This window comes from Sorex fumeus, unplaced genomic scaffold (genome assembly GCF_029834395.1).
Source record: "Sorex fumeus unplaced genomic scaffold, SorFum_2.1 ptg000043l, whole genome shotgun sequence".
NCBI classification, from domain to species: domain Eukaryota; kingdom Metazoa; phylum Chordata; class Mammalia; order Eulipotyphla; family Soricidae; genus Sorex; species Sorex fumeus.
Genome location: NW_026606100.1, coordinates 27754773 through 27780699, shown reverse-complemented (window position 1 = coordinate 27780699; position 25927 = coordinate 27754773). Strand labels below are relative to the sequence as shown.

The window sequence follows — 25927 nt, the reverse complement described above, 5'->3', positions numbered from 1 at the left end:
ATCATATTTACTTGTCTTAAGCCTCAGTTGCCCTTACTTCCTAACACCCCCCAAAGGAGGGTCCTGGTAAGTGACTTGGATGGACCCAGGGCAAAATGTAAGCTACCCTGGCATGGCTAAGTGCCATAAGTATAATAAGTTAGGAGCACGATCATGGAACAAACTTTTGTCACCACCCAAAAAGAAATAACTGGATAAGGACCCTGCTGGGGTTAGAAAAGACTAACCTGGCCTGGATTATACTCAGGATATATAGTGAGATTTCCCAGGAAAAGCTACCCTTTAAGCTTAATATATCTTTTACTGTGTCGGTAAAAATGACAGACATATTAAGGAGTAAATTTAAGATGGTTGTTTAAATGGATACTGATAAGAAAAGAAGAAAGCAATACAGTCTTAGACGGAATTGTGCCCTTGGGCGGATCTCCTAACAGGAATCTAGAGTGCTGAGCACTTAGATGAGAATTCGTCCCTGAGTAAATCTCCAGAAGAACTTCCCCAGAAGAAAGGGCTTTGCATCTGTTCATTGTTTATGATAATGTTCAACCACACCTATGTGTAACTGCTACCCCCAACCCTCCATGATTTCTCTATAACTGACGCTGTGAGACTTGAATAAACTTCAAGTCTCAAATTAAATAACTTGAATTTATTTAATCAGTAAATCAGTACTTTACTGATTACTGGGTGGTAATCAGTAAATGGCCACTGATTACCAACCAGCCTGTGGCCCTTGTTCTTTCTATTGGCCAGCCTGGGAGGTGGTGATTCGTCCCTGAACACACCAAAGGGAGCCTGGAGTCACCACAGGTGGGCCAGTGACCACCCAAGAACATCGACAGATCCGTCCCCTAAACTGCCCAAAGCAGTTATAATCTGACTCCTCCTCTCTAATTCTATACTGGCATCTTCTGCACTACTTTGATAGTATTAGTTACATGACATCTTATATTACAGCCAGATCAGTCTTTTCCTCCAACCTGACTGTGACCACCTAGACATTCACTAAGTACTGTTAAACATACTTTGGAAAGCAAAGAATTAGGGATAGAGAGATAGCTCAGCACGATCTCCAATACAACCTGGTCTCTGAACACGGGCTCGGGCACTACCAGGTATGGGCCACCCCTCCCCAGAGCAATGGGGGAAAAAAATTGACTGTGATTAATATGAAACAGGAATAAGAACAAAGAAAGTGCTACTAGTGAGTAGAGGAGTCTACACTTTGCACAGCATCTTCTCTGCCCAAGTAAGGAAAAACACATAGAGAAAGAGATCCAGAGGACAAAGTGTGTAAAGGCTGTGAATCCCTGGAGAAGTATGATGGGCATGCGGCATCCAACAACTCCATGTTAATGTCCCGAGCTCCAGAACCCAGCGGTGAATGCATCTGAAAGAAGGTTTTTTACGTTTTAATTAAACCGAAGTAAGAACATTAGTGTGGGCCCTCTAATCTGAAAACATGGGGGGAAAACAGACATCAACAAATCAAGGAGGAAAAATAAAAAGCCCAAGGAGAGACCTCAAAGGAAAAAAAAAAATCAACTGCTGACACTCTGATCTTGAACTTTTGGCCTCCAGAATGTGATGAAATAAGAATTTTCTTTGGAAGCCTTAGCAAACCAACAAGAAATAAGGCAGTTACATAAGAAAGGTTGGAGTTTCCCTCTCCTCATCAACATTCTGATTTTATAGTACATCTGAAAGGGAACATATCATATTTATTCTAATATTCCCCCCTACGCTCATTATCTTACACAAACTAAGCATTCAATAAATAATTAATGGTATGAATAAAACTGTACATGCCTCAAGTTAATTACTTTGTCCAAAAGCACACTTACTTAACAAGACTGATTCTACATATGTCGTTCATCAGTAAGGATGTACTTTTAAAAAATCTATTTTTCCATTTTTACTGAGGTACTGTGATTTACAGTGCGGCTAATGACAGTTTCATACGCCCATCATTCTACTATATATATATTTTTTGCAAATGATTCTGCAGGGCACACTGATATTTGGAGGGAAAGAAAGGACACTTCCGCCCCTTTACCGATAAACTTCAATTGCTGGTTACATAATAAACTGATTGTATAAATCATGCCCCAAATCCAAATTAGGGCTGGAGACGTACCTCTGTAGTAGAGATAAATATTGCAACCCCTAGCACCACAAAACCAAAACCAAAACCAAACAAAACACCAGCCAAAAATATCCGAATTAACAAATTATAAAAGGATTAACAGAATCACGATCACGGTCCTCCCGTTGTTCATCGATTTGCTCGAGCGGGCCCAGTAATGTCTCCATCATGGGACTTGTTGTTACTGTTTTTGGCATATCGTATACATCACGGGTAGCTTGCCAGGCTCTGCCGTGCGGGCGAGATACTCTCGGTAGCTTGCCAGGCTCTCCGAGAGGGGCGGAGGAATCGAACTCGGGTTGGTCATGTTGGCTGCTTGTAAGGCAAGTGCCCTACACTTCAAAATACACTATATAAACTTCTGATAGTGACAAATTCAGATACTAAAATCTGACCACATTCTGTGTTTTTTATAAGCTGTTCTCTCCTTTAAGACTCAGATTCAGTCTTTAACTCCTCACGACCCTTCACTGCTGAGTTGAATCCAGAACTGTCTCCCATTCCTACACCACTCTATCATAATACTTATCAGCTGAATATACTGTCATGTATCATCAAAAAATGCACAATTTTCCACATATTAACATTACTCATCTGGACTCATCTTCAACCAAGCACAGTTATTGCTCATCTGCATGAGAATGAGCATCAAAAGACCTCATATCAAGTCTGAAGGGTAGTCAGAGCGCCGGTTCCAAGGAACAGCTCTGTAATGGACAAAGATATATAGCCATCCACAACTGCTTAGGCTTCTTTTATATACTCTCGTAAGAAATGCATCATCCTCAAAGTTCTTGATGATATAGATGGTATTGGATGGAAAAGCACCCGTTTCCATGACTAAAGTTCTTAGGAAGAGTTGGACTATGAACACGTTTTTATAGGTAAAAAATTGAGGTAAATTTAACCAATCAATTCTACCTCTATTTTCCTTATATGAGAGGAAAAGTAGTATTCTGTGCGTTTTTTTCTTTTCTAGTGATATAAAAATGCTTTCATACTCAATAGCATCTTCATTTCAATGACATGGAACACTACTTTTTCCTACAGAACAAACCTCCTCAACTCCAAAGACTATCCACTGTCCTCCCGCTGTTCATCGATTTGCTCGAGCAGGCCCAGTAACGTCTCCATTGTGAGACTTGTTGTTACTGTGTTTGGCATATCAAATACATCATGGGTAGCTTGCCAGGCTTTGCCACGTGGGCGAGATACTCTCAGTAGCTTGCCGGGCTCTCCGAGGGGAGCGGAAGAATCGAACGTGGGTCGGCCAAGTTGGCCACTTGGAAGGCAAATGCCCTACCCACTGTGTTATCGCTCCAGCCAAAGACTATCTATTATATATAATCTCTTAAATACAAAAATCCTTCACTTTCAAACCTCCTATACCCAAATTAGACTTGGGCACACAACTGATTATTTGATTTGGTGAGACCTGCCAGGTGGAGGCAAAGATGTAATGTAAGGAAGAGCCCAGAGCTAAAGACTAGAGGGCTTGAATTCTTGGGTCAACTCTCGTACTAACCTGAAGTGGATTAAGTAACAACTTTTCTGGGTGCTAGTTAATTTGCCAACAAAATGAGAGGGCTAGAACGATGTTATAATGCTAACCTTCCATGTTAAAAAAAGACAGGTTAAAATTCTAATTCCTAGTTCTTAATAGTTTAAGGGCAATAAAATAATCCAAATTTAGATCTTGAAAGGTAGGTACTCTTAATTGAACATTTTTCCTTATTCTAACTTTAGCTGCCTAACTTCTGACATCACCCAGGTGTGTTCTCCCATACAAAAATTTCTCCTTGTTTAGTACTTTATAGAGCTTCTGCCCTTGCCAATATGCTCCTCTTAGCGATGGGCAATGAAATGGACTCCTGACCTTCAAAGTGCAGACTCAGAATCGCTGGCTTAATAAGAGAACCAACCTTGTTCAGGGTAGGCAATGTAATAAATCCATACTCTGAAGAATCAGATACAGTCTTGCTGCTTTAAATCTACTATCCAGTAGATAGATGACTGGACATCCCCATGGATTTTTTTTTCAAATAACCTCAGTTTGGGGTTAAGCTTCCGAAAGCTCTGAATAAGGTTGTTGATTATCCCTAAAATTGCTTCTGTCCCCAAATCAAGGTTTTACTACAAACTTATACCCCCCTACATCAAAACAAGTCTGAATTAAAACATATTTAGACCGTTGGCTGCCCACTTTAGCAGTCAAGCCAATGGCAGTTTCATCCTTTCCTGCCTAGCACTTTTCCCCCAAAGCTCAGCAAAAGAGTATCCAGCAAGACAATAAGTAATTTATGATTTAGATGATAAATTTAAATCAGAGCACAGATACGATTTAATTCTCCCAAAGATAGTACAGATATGTTTCTATCTTTAATGAGGTTTTTTCCTGACACAGCATTTCTAACTTGGAAACACACTGGTGTTTTATCCTGACCATGGTCAAAGCTTACTGTGGCTCTCACCAAGCCCGCCATTTTTCTCTTACAGCTATTAGCACCAAAGGGAAAAGGGACTAAGTGGTATGAATATTATTATCCACATAACTGCTCCGATCCCATATGCCCCAACTGTAACCCACATCTCCGATAGTTCAACAAGGCAAAAATACAGCCAGGGACAGACAAGGTATATCAGGAACCTCTGAAATTTCAGACAAAAATTCTTACATAAAAGTCTTACAGTAGTAATAATGTAAGTCCTGAGTAGAAACACTTCTATCTTTCTTTTTTTTTAAATTTTTATTAGTGAAACACCATGGGGTACAGTTGTAGACTTACAAATTTTTGTGCTTGGGTTTCAGTTATACAATGATTGAGTACCCATCCCTCCGCCAGTGCCCATTCTCCACCACCACTGATCCCAGTATCCCTCCCACCCCCCATGTCCCCCATTCCACCCCGCCTCTGTGGCAGGGCATTCCCTTTTGTTCTCTTTCTCCTTTTGGGTGCTGTGGTTTGCAAAAGAGGCATTGAGTGGCAATCATGTTCGGTCTATAGTCTACTTTCAGCATGAATCTCCCATCCTGGGAAGATCCTCCCAACACCCTCCCAACACCCTTTATTTGGTGCTCCCTTCTCTATCTGAGCTGCCTTTTCCCCTAGCGCGTGCGGCTGGCCTCCAAGCCATGGAGTAAACCTCCTTGTACCTATCTCGGCTATTCTTGGGTGTTAGTCTCCTATTTAGCACTTTTATTTTTCTTTAGGTTTTTCTTTCTTTTCTTTCTTTCTTTTTTTGGGGGGGGCAGGCAGGGTGTGGTGTCGTTGGCACAAAACAAAAGAAAACAAAACAAGTTTATGTAATTTGCTCTATCAGAGTTTGGAAGAGAGAATTTTAAAGCTTTATGGATTAAAAAGAAAGAGAGAGAGAGACAGAGACAGAGACAGAGAGACAGAGACAAGGTCAGGGACCACACACAATGAGACAACGATGGAGAGAGTGGACAGTTAAGGAGGGTGTGCATGTATGCATGAAATACGAAATCCTAACACGAATAGTATTGCAAATCACCTCAAATTTAAAAAAACTAAATTTTTTTAAAAAGAATAAACTATGAAAATTGAAACAGTAACAGAAGAACATGGGGTTAATAATGGAAACTCTGCACTTTCCACTCCGTTTTCCTTTCTGTAAACCTACAGCTGCTCAGAAAAAAAATTAAGGAAAAATAAACTAAAGAAAACATAAAGGTTAGGAGTTGGGGAGACAGCTCAAGTGGCAGGTAGAGCACATGCCCTGAGTTTGACCCCTATTACCAGCAGGTGTGGCCCCAGGGGCTCACGCACCACTGGGGCAGCCCTGACCACCACCAAACTGTGCAGAACAATGAACATGAGACCACTAGGCCAAGCACCACCTGGAGTGGTTCTGGACCCTCCATACCACTCACAGCACTGTTGGGTAAGGACTCTATTTTTTTTAAGGCATTAATATATAAAAATATACTACAAGAATACAATTAAAAAAGGAAAAACAGAACAATCTGGCAGCCGTGGGAATGATAACTTCTGTATGATGTTATGGCTTTACCAGCATGACACACTTATAAAGTAGCTCAACCTTCAGGGACCTCATCCTTTGAAGCAGTTTTCAAGATTAGTGTTTCTCAAACCCATTCAGCCTGCAGCCTCCTTCTGACATTTTTTTCCTTCTGTGGTAACCCCATCACACTGCTTGGTCCTTCAGACTTATGTCGGGGTCCCTGTTTTGTGATTTTCACTGATGGACCCACTGGAATTACCCAAGGAGCCCGTGGGGCCATATGATTGAGAAATGCTAACGTAGATCACATAACAGATAATCAAATTCAGTTAATTAGGACATGTCTTATAGTTGCTTTGTACTAAAACTCTTTGGATAGCAACTATCTACTCACAGAGTTAAGTCTTTTTCCTCATATAAAATATAAGCGACTTCAGACCAGAGAAAAGGCTGAGACTGGGCATACTGCCTTTAACACAGTAGTGATAAATAACTATGTATTTATATACAGAAAGAGAGATTAGCAATTTATAGATGATCAAATTTTAAGTGTTCAATATTTGCTGCTAACTGCAAAGTGATCATTTTCCAACTAATAATGAGTCCCCTGGGGGTGGGATATTAAGGACATGCCTCCCTTTGTATCTTATATAATAACGCTTTTAATGGTCAGGCATGAATATTTCCTTTCAACTTTGGATTTTCTATTTAAGAAATAGAAAAAATTTCTGCAAAAGACTAGCAAAAGACTAAAGGAACACAAACTATATAAATGTGAGTTAGCAAACACTAAAGGAAGGTGGTCTGGCAATGGGTAGTCTTTTTTTACTCTTTTCCATGTTAGACATTATTAGGAGCATTCAGGCACAGGACTTTTCCAAACAGGTCTCGAATTCTTAAAACATAGAATATAGAATAACCTAAATATTAGCTCCTACCTAATCAAAGTCAGCAATGGCCACTAAAAGAACCAGAGCCTAGTATCTATCAGTGTATGTAGCAATGCTGTATTGCTAGTTTCTTATTATCCCTCTTACCACTAGTTTTTTTTTTTTATTTTTATTGATCACCATGAGATAGATCATTACAAAGCTGTTCATGGTTGGGTTTTCGTCATACAGCGGCGTTCCAACACCCATCCCTCTACGAGTGTGTATTTCCAAGCACCACTGTCCCCAGTTTTCCCTCACACCACCCCCAACTCCCCTCCCAGCCTGCCTCTATGGTGCATACTTTCTCTCTCTCTCTTCCCCCCTCTTCCCCTCCCTCTCCCCCTTTCTCTCCTACCCCCCTCCTTCTCCCTGTGTCTCTCTGTGTCTCTCTTTCTCTCTGTCTCTGTCTGTGTCTCCCCATCCCCTTTTGGGCATTGTGGTTTGCAATTCAGATGCTAAAAGTTATCATGTTTGTCCCTTCGCGTACTTTCAACACTCAGTTCTTGTCCAAAGTGATCATTTCCAACTATTATTGTCATATTGTCCCTTCTCTATCGACGTACCTTCCATCCCCTATACATCTGTGATAGATTCCAACCAATGACCATCCTCCTGGCCCCCATTTTCCCTGGCCTTGGATATTAGTCTCATGCTTCAATAGGTTTCCTGATCAAGAGAGACTATGGAAGTTCTATCTAGACCACTGTAATTCCTATATTCTTGTACAAGACCTGACAGGGTTAAAAGAGGTCATGCCAACATCCTTTTCTTTGTCAATTACCAACTTGCGTTCCAGGGCACCCCATACCATGGTCTTTGGAAATAAGGTGTGATCTCTGGAGACTCATCAAGAGTTGCAGTTATTTCCAGGATATAATGGCCTCCCGATGATCTCTACCCACTTCCGGAAGCTTTAGATGCTTAAGTGTCACAGGGAAATACTCTACATGCCAATGGTTGCCACAACCTGCTCTGCAGCACACCTCTCTATTACAAAGATTAGACGTACTTCATAGGTTGTGCCATTGTCAACAAACAGGCCAGCTGGGAAAAGAGCCAAAAATTTTTAGTTGGAAAATTTTCAAGGAAGGCTGATACTCTTGGTTTAGCCTTTAATAAAGTATGTTTGAAGCCATATAAATAATAAATTAAGAATAGTCACCAAAGGACTATTAGTGTTATTGAATTTGTGACATTGTTTAATAACACTATTATTATATCTTCAAAAACCCCAAAAGCACAGGAGATATTAATTTGGATCTGCTGCCAGAATTCTCAACCTACTTCTCTTCTCTTGCTCTCACTAATCCTGATCCTCAATCAGACCCCACTCCTTGCCAAGACCTTCAAAAATAACCTCCCACAGCAGAACATGAAGGTTCCAGTGATCTTCAACTTGGAACACCATATATTCTCCATTTTTCTGCTATTCCCTGGCTTCAGGCTAGGCTAGTAGGAGCCCCCGTGGCTATTCTAGTACTTAGCACAGTAACATATTGTGTACCTCAAATACTGAGTAGTAATTTGAATATTTTGCACCTATTCTGAACAGTATTAAAATGAGAAACTGAATTGCACATGTGATACTCAACTTTTCCCCCCAGTAAAGAAGCCATGTACCTCAGCTCTTACTAAGAGTACAAACCTAGCAATAATGCTATTTTGAAAGCCCCTGGAAACCATCCAAAAAACACAGTCCCAAAGGTGCCCTGCCACTATATCTAGTCTATCAATATTTATTGAGTCCAACCAGTTGCAAAAGGCTCCGTAGAGCACAATTTTCATTTGTAGGAGGCTAATCTTTGTCTCTCTATCCTTCCCTCCCTGCCCCCCAACCAGGACGGCCTTTGGCTGGTGCCGACAGACAGAGCCTCCTTCCTCGTAAGAAGGCCTTCTTCCTTAAGCCTAAACCAATAACTTCTCCCCATAATTAGTATACTACTTAATCTGACTTAAGTCTAAACTGTTGCTCAAAATTTTTCCTCAAGGGCTCACAGATTTTGCTGCTTAACATACTTGTATTCTGACATTTAACTTAGTGTATTACCTTCGAGCAGTGGTTCTCATTTTATGTTTCAGAATTACCATTTTGTTGTTTTTTTTTAAAGGAGTAAATATGTAAATTGCTGAATTAAGGAGTCTGCATTTCTAATAAGCTCCCAGGGACACTCAAGCTTGAGTCTGGAGATCCTACTTTGGGACACAATAACTACCTTTGAGAGTCGGATGAAAGCTACAAAAAAACTGTCTAGACACAGAAAATTCTGCATGCAATTTTAAAGGGAACATGAAATCTCACTTGCAGATATCTTCTACTTTATATTTCAAGAAAAAAATTGAATAATGTTTCTAGAATGAACTATAGAAAGTTCAAGTTGTGGCATGAGCATATGTGGAAACAACTCACGAGCATGAAAACGAACCATTTACTGATAGAAAGTCAGCTCTGGGGCTGGAGCAATAGCACAGCAGGTAGGGTGTTGGTCTTGCACGCAGCTGGCCCAGGCTGAATTTCTAGCATCCTACATGGTCCGAGCACCACCAGGAGTAATTCCTGAATGCGTGAGCCAGGAGTAACCCCTGAGCATCTCCGGGTAAAAGAGTGAGCTCTGTCCAATGAGTTGCCTCTTCCCTCACAACTGTCTCTTTCATACGCATGTGATCATTCTTTTCCTGTTTGATTCTCAGAAACAAGTCTCCTCACTTAGTATTTTTCTTTCTAAAATAAAATATTTTTATTTTTTAATCGATCTAAGTTAATAGCTTGTTCTAAATATGAGCATAAATAAATGAAATGAATGACAGCAATGTTTTCAGGAACAAGAAGGAGAAGTAAGGAATACTGATTACAAAGTACCTACAATATTCATGAAGTGGCATAGTGTTATTTGAAACAGAACCTGGATTATTTATAACTACGCACTGCAAATGCAAGAGCAAGCACTATAAAGAGTACTAAAAGTATTATAGGTAGGAGGAGAAGAAAAAAAAATATAATCACATAAAATGCCCAATTAAAACTGGAAAGAGAAAAGGCAGACTAAAAGGAAATAAACAAGGGCAATAAAAACAGTAACAAATAAATGTCAATAATTACTTTAAACATCAATTATCTAAATGTGCCAATTAAGCATGAGAATGAGAAGAAAAACTCCTTACTGGGAAAAAAAATATTTACAAAAGACATTATCTGATAAAGGATTCGTATCCACTACCCCCCTCCCAAATAAAACAATCCCATAATTGTATGGGTTTGAAAGCTAATAGTAAAATAATACAATTTGATTTTTCTTAATATAAAAAAGAACCCCAGAAATTTAATAAGAAAATTAGCATCCATATAAAAAAAAAAGGTTGGGGAGTGCAAATGACTTAATCAGATTCCTTATCACAGATATGCAGATAGCAAATAAACACATGAAAAGACGTCCCACATCAGGTCATTAGAGAACTACAAATTAACTCACTGAAACACAACTCCACACCCATCAGAATGGCCCAAATCCAAAGCACTGAATCACCCAATCCCGATGAGAATGTGGAGCCACAAGAACTCTCATTCAGGGTTGCTAGGAATGCAAGGTGGTACACTGCCACTTCAGAAGACAGTTCGGCAATGTCTTACAGAACCAAAAATGCTGTTATCATAGACATACCAATTATTCTCTTTGGTATATGTCCAAATGAGATAAAAATAGATGTTCGAGCTAAACCCACACATGAATGTTTATAGCTTGTGTATTCATAACTACCAAGATTTAGAGATAAGATGGCCATATTAGGTAAATAATGAACAAGACTGTGGTACATTAAGTCAGTGGAGTATTACTCAATACTAAACACAAGAGCTTCCAAGTCATGAAAATACAAGGAGGAAAGGTAAATACGCACGGCCGTGCAAGAAAGAAGCCTGAAAGAGTACGTATTGTATGATTCCAACTTAGGCCATTTGGAAAAAGCACAGTTATGAAATCAACATGAAGATTAGTGGCTACAGAGGTTAGGAAGCAGAGTACTAAAGGATGAGTACTAGGAACTTCTAGATAGCCATCACTTACGATTTTAAAAGGCTCTTCGGAATCACTAACACTGTATTATAGGTGAAAAGTGCATTGGTAGAAAGAAAAGAAAGAGTAGATGAAGACAGAGCTAGAATAAAATCTTGATTTTTTTTTTCTTTCCCAAAGGCATACCCAATACCTAAGTTTCGGTTTCTTATTTATAAACTTGGGGATATTATAAGAAAGAAAAATCTTTTTTCTATTCCAGGCAAAGGTAATGTGAACCTACCAAAAGGAATGATAAGGGAAGTGGTTCTATATTTAAGGCCATTGATTTTTATTTATGGTAAGGAACATGTTAGATAGTGAATAAATAAAGAAAATAGAAGACTGAACTAAATAATTTCTAAGAGGACCTTAAATGCAACATTTTGTATTCATGAACTCTAAACATCATGAAACTGTATATTTGCTACATATACTAAGCTGGGGTTTCTTAAACTTTTCCATTTGCAACCCCTTTTCACTAGAGAAATTTATCTGGGTATATAAAACACCCTTGGGTATCTGGGTATATAAAATAGAGATACAAGCCAAACATCTACTGATAATAAATCATAAAGAAGTTTATCTTAGGGCCAGGGAGGTGAACATGCAGGCTAGAGCCCCTCCTTTGATCCCCAGGACCACACCTGTGGTGCCCTAAAAGAGTGATCCCTGAGCACAGCAGGTATGCCTTCCCTCACTAAAAAAAAAAAAAAAAAAAAAAAAAAAAAAGTAATTTATTTTAAACAACTGTTTTAGAGGACTGACAGGATAGGGATCAAGGTACTGCATGTACCTGGTCCTGCCTGGTTCTGTCTTCGGCATCACATGGTCTCTAAGTACACCGGGCTGCCTCAACCCATCCAGTACTGCAGGGCAGGAAGGACATGGTCCAGGAGGGTCCCAGGCATTGCCCCTGTGGCCTAAGGAACCCTGGCGCCACCAGTGGCCCAGGCGGCACTGCATCCTCTGGTCCTTACACCAAAGAGCTAGTTGGGTAGGCCAAGCACGAGCACCTCTTACAATGTCCCTCCCTGATAAAAGGAAAAAAACAAAAACAAAAACAAAAAAAAACCCTACTTTGTAAAAAGTTAAGCTACTATATATGGGGTGATGGCCCAGTTTAAAAAAGGCACAAAATGGTCTCCCCCCCATACCTTAATTTAGTATAAACTCCTTAAAGTAACAATCTTAACTTCCTTTATTTTATCCTTCCCAACTCTAACTCCTTCCTTCTACAGTGCTAACATTCCAGTATCTACTATAAATACCTTTCTTCAAAAATTGTCATTGCCCTTCTTTCAAACAGATCTCTATAAAATAAATCTTGTCAACACAGAAAATCTCTTTGAACCCCTGTTAGCCATGTGCAAGGTATGCACCTTAATCCCTTATACCATCGCTCCAGTCTTGTTGTATTTTTAAAATAAAATATTGATCAGTCTTTCCTCAATCTACAATCCTAATTGTTTAGTGCAGGAACTCTTACACTGGGTGTAATGTGTGAATGTGTGAATGTGCACAAAGGCCCTCAAAATTATCCCTAAAATGCCAGATTCTACAGATCTATCAATGATCGAGGTACTGAAGAATTTCAGCCAGACATACCTCCTGCAGAAGCCGTGGGTCCAGGCAGTCACCATCATCATTGAACATAGACTCCCAGCTTTCCTCGGCAGCAGCCTCCTCCTCCACAGGAGCTCTTTCTGCTGCCCTCAGTTCCGTGGATGTATTCATAGATCCTGATTCTATATTAGCAAAGGATACATCCAATTCTATATTCTCGGAGACATCTTCCTCCTGTGTTTTGAACTCTTCAGCAGTTTTTAGTTCATGCAATGCCTCTGTTATATCACCAGTACAATCTAGATCATTGCCCAAGGCACTTTCTGAAAGCGTTTTTGTCCCATTTAACATACTGAGTTCAGAGTCCAAAACAGTGTTACAATTACTACCAGCAATCTTCTTTATAGGTAAGAAGGAGGCACAATCTGACAAGCTCTCTGTCAACTTTCCTGTTGACTCTGTGAAACTCGATGAAATACTCTCCCCATAAATATCCGGGCAAGCAGTCGGGCTCCTGGAGCTTTCAGGGGCATTCTCACTGCCAGTTACAGAAAAAGGGGCTGTACCTACACTCGTTTCTATACATTTTGAGAAATCACTTGTGTTGCTGCCAGTCTGATCTGCCGTTCCAGCTGCAACTAGACAAGGGCTGCCTCTAGGGACCTGATCAGATATGACATCTGTCATGCCCTTTGTACATGCCTTATTGGCAGTGTCACTGACACTCTGAGACTCATTACCTGTAGCTCTATGAGCAAGGAGAGTTGGATCAGAAGGTTCGTGCTTCGTGGGTAGCTCATCAGTCACACCGTCATTCTCCTTATCTTCCGTAATCACTATTGGGTCATAAATGCCATTTGCCCCTTCCAATTGACTGACTGGCATCGGTTCAGGAGAGATGTGACTCACCGTCTCAGGAATGGAACCCAGGTCTTTGTGACCTAAGATGACATCTGTAACATCGGCGCTCTCACCAGAATTTTCCACTTCAAAGTCTGGAGAAGCTTCATCAGTGCCACCCTCCAGACTTCCCGGGACAGAAATCGCTGTGATGTCTCCACCACTGAACTTCAACGTTCCCCCCATTATTGGCTTACCAGAACCAGAGCCTGGCTTTCCTGGTGTCGTCATCCCCTCAGGTCTTAAATCAGAATCAGAAACTTCAGGAAACCGAGATAGTATCTCCACGATCTTGACATCCCCTGTTCCGATTTTGCTTTCCAAATCTCTGTCTTCGCAAGTTTCCCCACTTAGGTCATGCCTACTGCCATCACAGGTTTTCCCGTTCTGGAAGAGGGCATTCAGAATCTGAGACTCGCTGCTCTCTGAGCGAGGCTGTGACAGAAATGGCTTCTCAGGTTCTGCCACCACCGCGGTTTCAACCTCCAAACCCTCAGTCTTCTCTGGCTTACAATGCATTTGCAAAGGCGTCGCAGGTAGAGCCCCAGGGTTTGGGTCTCTGAGGCGAGAGCCTCGAGAGGTGACTTCTTTGGATTCGATGCCTCCTCTTTTCCCACAAACCCTATCTTTCTTTCTTTCTTGAAGGCACGCGTCTTTCCTTAATTTTGTGGAAGACTTCTTTCCTTCCCTAGGATTATGCTCTTTTTTATCAGGATCACTATTCAATCTCTCAGTCTCTGGCTTATCTCTGAAGATCTCCTTTTGGGAGAGACCATCTTCCTTCTGCTCTTCCTTTCCCGTGGAGTGAGGGGGATCGCGGCTTCTCCCCTCTTCACCTGACTTGATGAGTACTACTCCCCTTCGAGCTATGGGGATGTAAAGTGCCTTGTCAGGCCTCCGGACTCGAACCCTGCATCTCTCTGTTGCTTGCTGCATGGTACCAAGTCAACCTGCAAGGAAAAGAGATGACTTAATTACCAGAAACTAATTACCATGTATTGAACCAAGAGACTTTTAAATGGGCCTAAGTGAAGGGCCTACAAGTCCATCCCACAAAAGCCCTTAATGGAAAGGAAAAACTGCCATAATGTAATGTCATCAACTAAGCAAGGAAATTCTAAAATAACCCATGAATCCAAGTAGCCTCTCTTCTATTTCCCCAAACCTCTTCCTCCTAAGTCCTCTGCGTGTTTAGAACAAGTGGACTTATCTTAAATGGAATTAAAACCAAGTTGTAATACCAGCGGTGAGCTTCCAAGCCACACAGCTTCCTCCATTTTATAGAACTCACATTGCAAAGTATATTCAAAAGAGACCCCTAAATACATCTGCTTCTCACAAATACACACACATAAATACGATTTTTAAGAAAACTTAAATGGGAGGTGGGCTAGAAAATAGATAAATCAGGGATGATTTTATAGATGTTGCTTTTGACTATGATTTTGTTATTATTTTTGGGTCACACGTGGTGCTGCCCAGGGGCTGCTCCTGGCTCTGTGCTCAGAGGAAGCTCCCTGGGATGCTCAGGGGACCAAGCATTCACTACCAGAGATCAAACCACCAAAGTTGGCCACATGCAAGGCAAACGACGTAAGCCCTGAATATGATATTTTAGGAAGGAAGAAGGTAGTGGAGGAGATAAAGGCAATGATCCTACTAATAATAGTTAACCAAGTGACCCACTAAAAATTCTTGCTTTGAGTAGCAATAAAACAAGTCTGAGTAGAATGGAAATAGTCTGAAACCAAGGAAGACTGTTAACTCCTAGTAACTTAGACACTCTCCACCGTGGTGGGTCAAATGAATCTAATGAGGGGGGAAATTTAACAAAGTTAAGTGAAACTTTGTTTTACAATCTAAAAATACAAAGGAAATGTGTCAGATCAGTGCCTCCCCAGGACCATCTGGGAGATGCTGGAATGACCCAGGGAAGTAGCAGTAGCTTCTGGTGATTGGGGGGGGGGGGGGGTGCTTTGCTTGTTCCTTGGAAGAAGGTGGCTCTAGGAGAAGCACTATGTGATTCCCCCCACCCCCAAAAAGGGGGCAGTAGGCCAGCTAAGTTTGGGGAGCTCTGGGCTAACCGGTGTCTCTCAGTCTTTTACCAACTGTGGGCCCTTTCAACCCCGTTTCTTCCCACTGGCTTGCTAGTCTCATTCCACAGTTTTCCCATCTATAGAATTTTCATCTGTGATCCCCCAACCCCCCGCCTCATTACCCTGGATTCTCCTGGGGGGCCACAGGGGATCAGATGGCCCCAACTGAAGAAATGCTGTGCTAGATAATTTCATGTTGAGTTCTTTTTAAAACGGGGTGCCAGGGCTAGAACCATGTTGAGTTCTTTTAAAAACAGAGTGCCAGGGATAGAATCCAGGGCCATGTATGGACTGTGGCTCTACTCCTGAGCCACACCCCCAGCCCCCATGAGTTTTAAATAGTGTGAGGTACTCGTGTGTCCAAACTAAAAAGAATGAGGTGCTATATAGAGCAAAGAAACACTAACAGATGTGCTCACTGTTAAGATTCCATCACAGGGGTGAGAGAGTATAGTGGTTAGGGTATATGACCTGGGCTCAATTCCTGCTACCCACAAGCTCCCGAGCCTTCCCAAGTGTAGTGCTGGAGGCTCCCTACTCCACCCCCAGGGAGGCCCTGGGATTCCAGAGAACTGCCGGCCGGGCCCCAACACTGGTCTGAGAATTGCCAGTGGACCCCAACCCGACCCCAGGGCCTCCCGAGCACCATTGGAGAGACCCAAAAAGAGGGCGGGGGAAGATTCCACCGCATACATTTACAGCTGGAGCGATAGCACAGCGGTAGGGCGTTTGCCTTGCACACAGCTAACATGGCCAACCCGAGTTCGATTCCTCGCCCCTCTCGAAGAGCCCAGCAAGCTACCGAGAGTATCTCACCCGTACGGCGGAGCCTGGCAAGCTACCCGTGATGTATTCAATATGCCAAACACAGTAACATCTAAGTCTCCAATGGAGACATTACTGGGCCCGCTCGAGCAAATCCATGAACAACGGGAGGACAGGACAGGACAGGACAGGACAGGACAGGACAGGACATTTTAATCATTTTGTTGTAGCTTTTTGTTTTTATTTAATTTTTTTTTTTTGGTCTTAAGGCCACAGCCAGGCTGTGTCTGGGGGACCACCCAGAGACTCACATACACCAGCAAGCACTTCAAGACCAAGCTACATTCTAAGAACAACAAAGCCTGCCCACTCCATTTCAATCTCTAAAACATCGCCCGAGTCAGAACGTGTGTGCACAGGTTATTTTCCTTTCAATGCATTCTGGTGTCGGTGTCCTCATTACTACTTAGTTCACCATTCTTTGTAGATTTTCCATCTTTTCCTTTATGGGAAAATATGACACCAACTTTCAGTCATACCGAAATTTTCCCAAAACACTTAATTTTGGAAGCTGAACTAAAGTACATTTTACTGAACGGGATGTCTCGGTCACGCTGCCTCTTGATCTTAGCAGAGCATCTGACAAGATGTACCATGATGAATTTCTACATATGTGAGGGGGTAAGTCGGCTAGGTTCTTGAAAGAACTTGTTGGGGGCGGGGGGGCGGGGGTTACAACAAAAAGGAATATAATCAGCAGAAATAAACTCAGAGGGGGTTCCTTAAAGGAGGAGTGTGACTTGACAGCCCTTAGGGATCCAACCCTTTAGTTTTTTCTAGCTGAATCATCATGAATTACAAAGTTACAAGGATATTTGATATTTGTGATTATATTTCAGGGTATACTGTTCCAACACTTAACCCTTCACAGCGTCTACTACATTCCACCAATGCTGGATGACTCCCCCCCCCCCACTACCACCCCTTCCCCCTGCCTCTGTGGAAGATACATTTCCACTCCTCCATGAACCTAGGGCCCCCAACCCCAACCCTCCCAATGGCAAGCTTCGGCGGAAGACCAGTTCTCCAGCTCCTGAATTCTACTGCATCCCCTAGGAAGTTTCTTTATATCCTGTATCTTAAACAGCAGCTGTGTGCAAATCAAATCTCAACTCCTATCCAGGATGGAAGAGGCACAGCTGTACTGTACTTGCCTTGTATGCAAGAGGTCTTGAGTTTGATTCTTAGGACTCAAAAAATAAAACCTGCAAATGACAAAATTGATTAAAAAAAAAAAACTAAACTTAACCTATTTCTACAACCTGAAATGTGGTCACAGATCTATGAAGAAATAAAACTTAAAACATACAAAAATGTGCTTTGGGTTAAAAGCATCGAAAATAAAAAAGATTTGCCTGTGGGGCCAGAGCGATAGTATAGCAGGTAGGGGATTTGCCTTGCACGCGGCCAACCCAGGTTTGATCCCTGGCATCCCATATGGTCCCCTGAGCACCGCCAGGAGCAATTCCTGAGTGCAGAGCCAGGAGTAATCCCTGAGCATCACTGGGTATGACCAAAATAAGCAAAAAAAAAAAAAAAAGCGCCTTGTGTAAAATTGTACAAAAGAAAGATTAAAAAGGTATTTTACTTATCTACAAGGTTAAAACAAAAAAGGCAAGAAAAAAAAGATGCAGATGTTTAAAAAACCACAGTGTTAAGAATATAGAAAATATATGATCTCTAATTAAAAAGCAACAGAAAACTTCTTGCCCAAACAAGTTTCAATGGAAACATTCCGGGTACTTCGATACCAGGACAAGTTTGTTGCTCTGCAAAAGAAAAAAATTTTAATTGTTATATTTTTCCAAAAGCCTGTAGCAGTATTAATAGAAATTAAAAGAAAAAAAAAGTTAAAAACAGAAAACAAAAGTCTAAAAAAGAACCCTACTTTGAGAGTTCTGTTATTATAATCTCTATCTCTAGAAGGGATTAGCACATTGCTACACGTGCTGTGTTCTGTGTTAACTGAGTCACATTCAAGTGTGAGTCATTTTTGGTACATACCCGAGTCAATGTGTAAATAAAAAAGGATGACTGATGGGGCTGGGAAGAGTGCTCAAAAGGTTGGAGTATGTGCTTCATATGTGAGAACCCTGAGTATAATGCCCAGTACCACATGGTCCCCCAAGCGCTATTGGGAGCAAATCTGGAGCACTGAGCTGAGAGTGGCCCCTGAACACCACTGGGTATGGTCCAAACCTCCCACTCCGCAAAGACTAGTTGACTAGAACACCACAAGAAAAAAATAACTACAACAGACATTTACGGAAGACTTCAATTTTTAAATTCTTATGTGCTAGTTAATAACTTTAAAATTTTAACTTTTTATTCCTGTCCATATGCTATCACAATTTCCTGAAAATAAGTAACAGTGGAAGAAATTTGTACTATCGCTTTTTTATTAAACACTGAGTTCAATTATGCAAGACTCGTGATTAGCGACTAGCTTTCCAAGTGCAGTACTCGTTGGTACTTTCATTGAGTCAATGATGCCACAGTGTCACTTCTTCACTGAAGTGGATAATCACATTTGAATGGAAAAGTTTAGCCTCAATTTTAGCTACACATAATTCAACAGCTCAAGACATGATACTTTTATGTCTACTTTATTAGCATTTTCTCTATCACTTCAAGTTTAAACCATCCGTAAACAATAAATCCAATGCTGATTTATGGCAATTGCCGATCTTTGTGTGTAAATATTCCCACCATGGCTAATTTCAGGCCACCAAAATCAGTGAACATGGAGTTGGAAAGTACGCCACAATACAGCATTTCAACAAAGAGATAACAATCTACATAAATAACTTCAAGAACATAGATCATGGTAAAATGTAGTAAGATAACAAAGTGATGCATTTCAATTATTACCATTCTAAGTATATAATAAGAAGTCTTGTTAATATTTAATGGCTGCTTAATCATCTAGCAAAATTTCTAAACTACTAATAATTTCTAAACTACTAACACTAGTAATTCCTAAGAGAGTCTTAAACTACAAATAATCAACTCTCAGGCTTGGAGGAAACCTACCCAATACATCACATGCTGTGACAATTCCATAAAAACAGACACACCAAAAAAGGGAACCTCTCCTTCCTGGTGACTTTTGAGATAATACCAATTCAATTTAAAGCTTTTTTCTGTTTTTTTTTTATATTATTATTAATTCCTTTTGCAATTGTAGGCAGGAGAGGCTTTTTACACTGGAAGAAAGGGTGTCTGCCATATGCGATTTTTAAAAACCTAACAGGATTTAAAATTTCCTGATGGGTTTTAAAAACATTTTTTTTCCCCTACCTCTTAACAGTTTTAACTTTTCCACAGTGGTCTAAGTGCTTTTATCAGTCTAATTTGCTTCTTAACTGAAGGGGAACCTCAGATATTCTGAGGAATATATTATTACAAGTACTTTTCCCCTGAATGGCCACCAGTAAGCAATTCTGTTCAAAAATCACATTTCCTAAATGGAACAAAAATTTTGATTCTTTTGAGATAGCGAATAGTTCACTGCTAACACACATCTCTAAAATACTTTAAGCTGCGCCATTGTTTCTAGATTATACTTCTGAACACTGTGATCAGATGTAAGCACCTGTCCAGCTGCTTCGACCATTTCAAATTCTCTTTAGGAGAAAATACCCATAACTTTCTTGAAGTATCTCTCTGACCCATCTTCATAAGTATGTGAACCAGCATAGAACAGGTTTTTACATTTTCATAACACAATGTCACCACTGCATGTCCACGTTTCATAGCCAAAACATATGGGTCCGTTTCAATCAACAACAGAGAATATTGGCACTTAAGGTACTCACTGGACAATTCAACCATAAACTGATTTGATCTAGTATTTACCAAGAGCTTACTTGAGACATTATTTTGAAATAAGTTGCCTAATGGGCACGTTACCTATTCTTGTAGAACAAACTCTGTAGGCTCTATCACTCTATAAGTCAGACTGCATAACTAAATTAAATATATATATATATCTTAATTCATATTGACAATTATGAAGGTAAAAACAGTACAAAAACACCTGTGTTTTCTTTACTCATACTCTAATATTTCACCCTACATACTTGATTATTATTTGCCATCAATACAGGTTCTCCTCTCACTAGACACACAATTCCCTGTCATACCCCCACCCCTGTATCCCCACCCTCCACCCATTAAAAGTAAATCACAGAATTCAGTCCTTTATCCTTATATATTTCGGAATATATAAATAGGAATATGCAGCTATGGATGCGACAAATATAACATACTTTTATGTAATCTAACAAGTAGTCCAACTTTGTCAGATGACCCAGTAATGACCTTTACAGCACATTACACATACACAGTATTTCAAAACACTAGATTCAAATTAGAATCAGGAAATGTTTTTCTTTTTTAACTATACAATCTTTACTTCTTAACATTCCAGAAAATTTCCAGTCTTTCACTATCTTTTATGACACTGGAATATTAGGAAAAAGCTCCCACTTCCACACCACTTCAATGAGAACATTTCTTGAACAAGAAAGTACAGAGGGTAGGGCATTTGCTTTGCACAAAGAAGACTTAGGTTCAATTCCCAGTTATCACCTATGTTCTCTCAAGCCCCTACAGCAGTAAAACCTGAGCACAGAGCCTGAAGTAAGCCCTGAGCCCTTCTGGGTGTGGCCTCCGAAACCAAAATAAGTAAATACCAATAAAGAGTATTTCTCATTGAAGGTTTCTCTATCTTTTTCTCACGATTAGACTCCTCATGAGCCTATACATTCTCAGCCAAACAGTAAATAACTGATGACGCGCTTTCAAGGCTTCAGCACATTTAAAGACATGTGATTTCCTTCTCTCCTTCAACACCTAGCTTAATCTTGATGACCTGGTCAAGGTGTGTCCACTATCTTAACTGGATAATTATCGTGTATTTTCTCTCTTACAGTCTGTAAGCTGTAAATTTCATTAGCTATGGGTACAATTGTTTTTTCACCTGTTTTACAAGTTTGTTCAAACATATATAAGAAGATTTAAGATTATAACAAATTCCAAATACCCATCATTCAGTCTTAAGTCTGGCCAGTTTCTTCATTTTTGTCTGTACGCACTCCCATCCCCACTGAGTGTACTAAAGTAAGTTCCAGGCATCATTTCATATTATCCTTAAATACTTTAGAACAAATATACTTTAAATGTATCAGTATAAATATATTCTTAAAGTTTTTTTAAAAGGACTTAAAAATACGTACCTTTTTATATTAAAAAAAAAAGAAAATTTCTTCTATCATTACATATCCAGTGCCTGAATTCTAGCAACTATCTTGTTTTTACCATTTGGTTTGCTAATACTGGAATCTAAAAAGATCTATGCCTCTCACTGGCCTTTTTATTTACAGGCAACTAACATGCTCTTTGTTTTCCCCTCCTGCCATTCATTAACTACAGAACTTCCTTTCCGACAGAATTTCCCACATTCTGGGGGTTGCTAATTGCATGCAACATTAGTTAATAAATTCTTATCACCTCTGCACTTCCTAACTAGATGGTTGATGAAGAGATTTGATAGGAATTGGGCTTAATTTTTTTTGGTAGCAAGAATATGTCATGAATGATGCTATGAACTTCTCACTGCATGACACCAGAGAGCAATGTCTGTCTCCATCTTTGTACTGCTAACACTGATCAATGAGTTCAGATACTGTCAGTCTGAGCCATCCGCCATAAAAACTCCCTCTCAGTCTTCATGCCCTGGTTTTAGCTGCCTTTAACAGTCAAGATATACCATTTGACTGGGGTTCATAAAAGGGTAGCATTCCAAATGTCATTCTTTTTTGCCTTATTAGATGGAATTCTTTTATAATGAGATTTCCTCAACCACCATTCTCTCACTCCAAGAAACAGTTTTACAGGAAAGGCTGAACACCTAGTACCACTTTCTAAATGAAGGCGGCTCCATGGGAATCCTCCAGAGATGATTTAAAAAAAAAAAAAAACTCACAAATACACATGTACTTGTTTTGTTTCAATTCACTGTAGTAATTATCCTTTTTTTGGAAGCTACATCGTTGGCACAAGCAGTCCTTCTACTCCAAGTTGTCACTGACAGCTCCCATTTTAGTGTACGAGATCTTGTCATACTAAAAGCTTACCCAGTTAGAAAGAGCACTTTATCAGAGGTGATCTGGTTCAGTTTAGGGAAAAGGAAAAACGAAAGTTATTTTAAGAAAAAATTCTGTCAGTTTTTTTGTTTACTGGGTATATCATTGCATCCAATAAGTCCTTTCAGATCTTAGAAGTTTAGATTCATCAAATGAAGAATCAAAACTTATTTGCAAGTTTTTTAAACCTCATAATGAATATAAAAGTATCTTGTAAGTGTATATATTTGAAATGTCCTACTAAATTTCATTATGGTCTGAAGAATTTCTTCAAAATCTGTTCATTTTGCTTAATAGTCTAGTAAATGGTCAGTTTTACTAAATGTCTTCACCTGTGTTTATTGGTTTCTTTAATTTTGTACAAAATTCTATAATCTATAGAATTTATACACGTTTTAAATATTTGTATTTATATTTACTTATATTGCTGGTAAATTATTACTTTTACCATGATATAGTGATCCACTATCAACTTCTTTAAAATTTTTTTGCCTAAAAATAAATAAAAAATAATAAATAAAATAAAATTAAAAAAGAAAAGAAAAAAAACCTTTTTTGCCTAAAACCAACCATACTCTAGAGTGACCCTGGCAGTGTTCAGGGGACCATATGTGATGCTGGGAACCTGAGCCAAGGCTGCAGCTACTGCAGCCACATGCAAGGCAAGTGCCTTCCCTTCTGTACTATCCAGTCCCCAGGTATTTTTTCTTACCCTTTTACTTTCCTCCTATCTGCGTCATCATGTTTCAGATGTGTTTCTTGCAAAAGGCAAACAATTTTTAAATTGAATTTTTTTACCCATTCCTATTTTTATTTTAAATTATTTTATCCAATTCATTTATTATGATCATAGATATACCAAGAAGTATTTCTACCATTTAAATCATCCCTTGTACTAGCCCTATTTTTCAGTTTCCTTCTTTTCTAGCTTCGATACCAATCATTTTTATTTTTCTTTGAACATCTTTTCTTGGCATTTAACCTAAATACTGTCCTAGCTCCTAGCAAATGTACAATGTTATTTCCCAATCCTTTCCTTACACATTTGTTGCTTTATGTGAAAATATCTAAAAATCTCTCCCATTTTTTTCATAGATTTTGACTTCTATTGTCATCAACAAATCTCCAATGACTCTGTTTTGTAGGTTATCTTTCTGAAGACTGGAGATACTTTCTCATGTGTTTGTATTCTCAAGTATTTACTAAGCATTTAGCATTTTTCTACAGGAGAATAGTATACTATTTGATTTTTGACTAGCTGAGTCTTTTGCTGATTCTATGGGGGTAATATCTTCAAATCCACCTTCCACATCATTAATTTTTGTCCTTAAAACTGCCTATTCTGTCTTTCAACCAACTCATCAGTTAAATGATATAAGTCCTCTCAATTTATTTCCCGAACTTGATCTCCATGGTCTACTTTTCCAAAAGTTTTGTTGATGTTCTTATATTTTTGTCTTCTTTACTTTGATAATCTTAATATTCTATTATTAGTTAATAGATATTTAATAAATGGGCCTCATTCCCCTGAACCTGAAAGAGCCTCCAATACTGCAGCATTGGGAACGACGAGTAAGGAGAGGCTGCTAAAACCTCAGGGCTGAGATGTAGATATTACTGGCATCCACTTGAGTAAATCGATGAACAACAGGATGACAGTGATACAGATATCTAATATTATTTAACAATATTTAATAGTATTTAATATTACAATAATTAAACTGTGATATTTTGTTAACTTTTATCACTATAATTGTGGTACTTTAATTTTATAATTTGATTTCTATAGAATTTCAATAGAATTTAATATTCAATGATTATTATTTAATAGTTCTACTTTTTGAAGTTTCCTAAGGTTTCATTTTGCTGTTCTGAGTCTCCTTGCTTCAGGCACTATAAAAAAATGGGGGTAATTTTGGGTAGTGAGCTTAACTTCAATGGGGCTTTTGTCTATAGGGATTCTATCTAGCTAGAAAGCAGTTCTGCATGAATGTCAATCTTTAAGTTTGAGATTTTCTGAAACCTGAATGAAGTATAACATGAAGCAGTTACCCATGAGGATAAAATAATAGTTACAAATTCTCTGGGAACTATTCTCCTCCTTTCAGACCACAGAGTTTAAAAAAAAAATCTTGGTTACGGGTGGGGAGTGGGAGCCACACCTGGCAATGCTCGGGGGCTACTCTGACTCTGAGCTCAGAAATCACTCCGGGTGGTGCTGAACCACATGGGATGCTGGGGATTGAACCTGGGTCAGTCATGTGCAAGGAGGCAACAGCTGTGTGCTCTACACACTTGTTTGCAAAAATAAGTTTTCCACTTTCATATTTTCTTTCTGCAACTCAGAAAATTATTTTCTGTTTTTATACTTTCATTCTACCTTTAGAATGAAAGTACAACCCTTTGAGGTTTACAGCTTTAGGAGGTGAACCCAGTTTCCAACGTCTCTTCTCTTCTAGACTTAATCACCTCCATTTTAGTTTTCCACATGGCAATTAAAAACCAAGACTCTTTATTTACCAAGAATGTAACATCAGTGACATAAATAAAATTTCTAAACCACCGAAATAATTTCATAAAAATCATGACCCATCCATATAATGGATCAGAACCTGAAACATGTTAACTGAAAAGATAAACTTATAGGCCAATCCACCCTTTTGCTTTATGAATGGGAACATGCGTATCTCAGGCAGTATATGTGTATCTGACTCTATCTAAAAATGAGCGTACAGTAGAGCAGGGTTGTGGTTCATAGGTTAGAATTTCAGCCTATACTATACCAGCTCTTACCTCAAAAAAATACCTTAACTGAGGTTAAAATTATAATCACAAGCTTTAGTTTACTCAAAGCTTACTCAAATTGAAAAAAAAATCTGTTTCAGTCAGAATATTAAATAGAATATGTGTATAGCAATTTTTCAGGCATGGGCAAAGTCTCAATAAAAGATGGCTATTATTACTTAATGATAGGCAGTTGAGTTCCTTATGTTATAAGTTGGAACAGAAAATATTAACTCCTTCTTATACAAGCCAGATACAGAGGTCAGTGATAGAGCAACTGGCCTCTGCACCCAAATAAAAGTTCTTACATATATAGAAATATTCACAATGTGCCCTGGTCACCTATAAAAACCATTTCAACATGACATTAACACTTACTGTAACTCCGTAACCCGGCTTTGCCCATTGATCTTTCACTAACAGATGAGTGCTGCAAACATCTGATAAATTATCACATGCAACTCAAAGTGTTAAGTGCAAATACAAATCCTGAAAA

The 25927-nt window shown here is 39.4% G+C and overlaps 1 protein-coding gene across 3 annotated transcripts in view; it reads right to left on the bottom strand.

The window, feature by feature from the left end:
- The window catches only part of R3HCC1L (R3H domain and coiled-coil containing 1 like), a 101331-nt gene that overhangs the window by 26421 nt on the left and 48983 nt on the right, over positions 1-25927 (bottom strand). For all 3 annotated transcript variants that reach the window (XM_056120539.1, XM_056120538.1, XM_056120540.1), the window contains one exon: positions 12720-14527. In XM_056120539.1, the coding sequence (XP_055976514.1) occupies positions 12720-14513 (1794 nt within the window). In that variant the 5' untranslated portion in view covers positions 14514-14527. The remainder of the gene's footprint in view (positions 1-12719; positions 14528-25927) is intronic.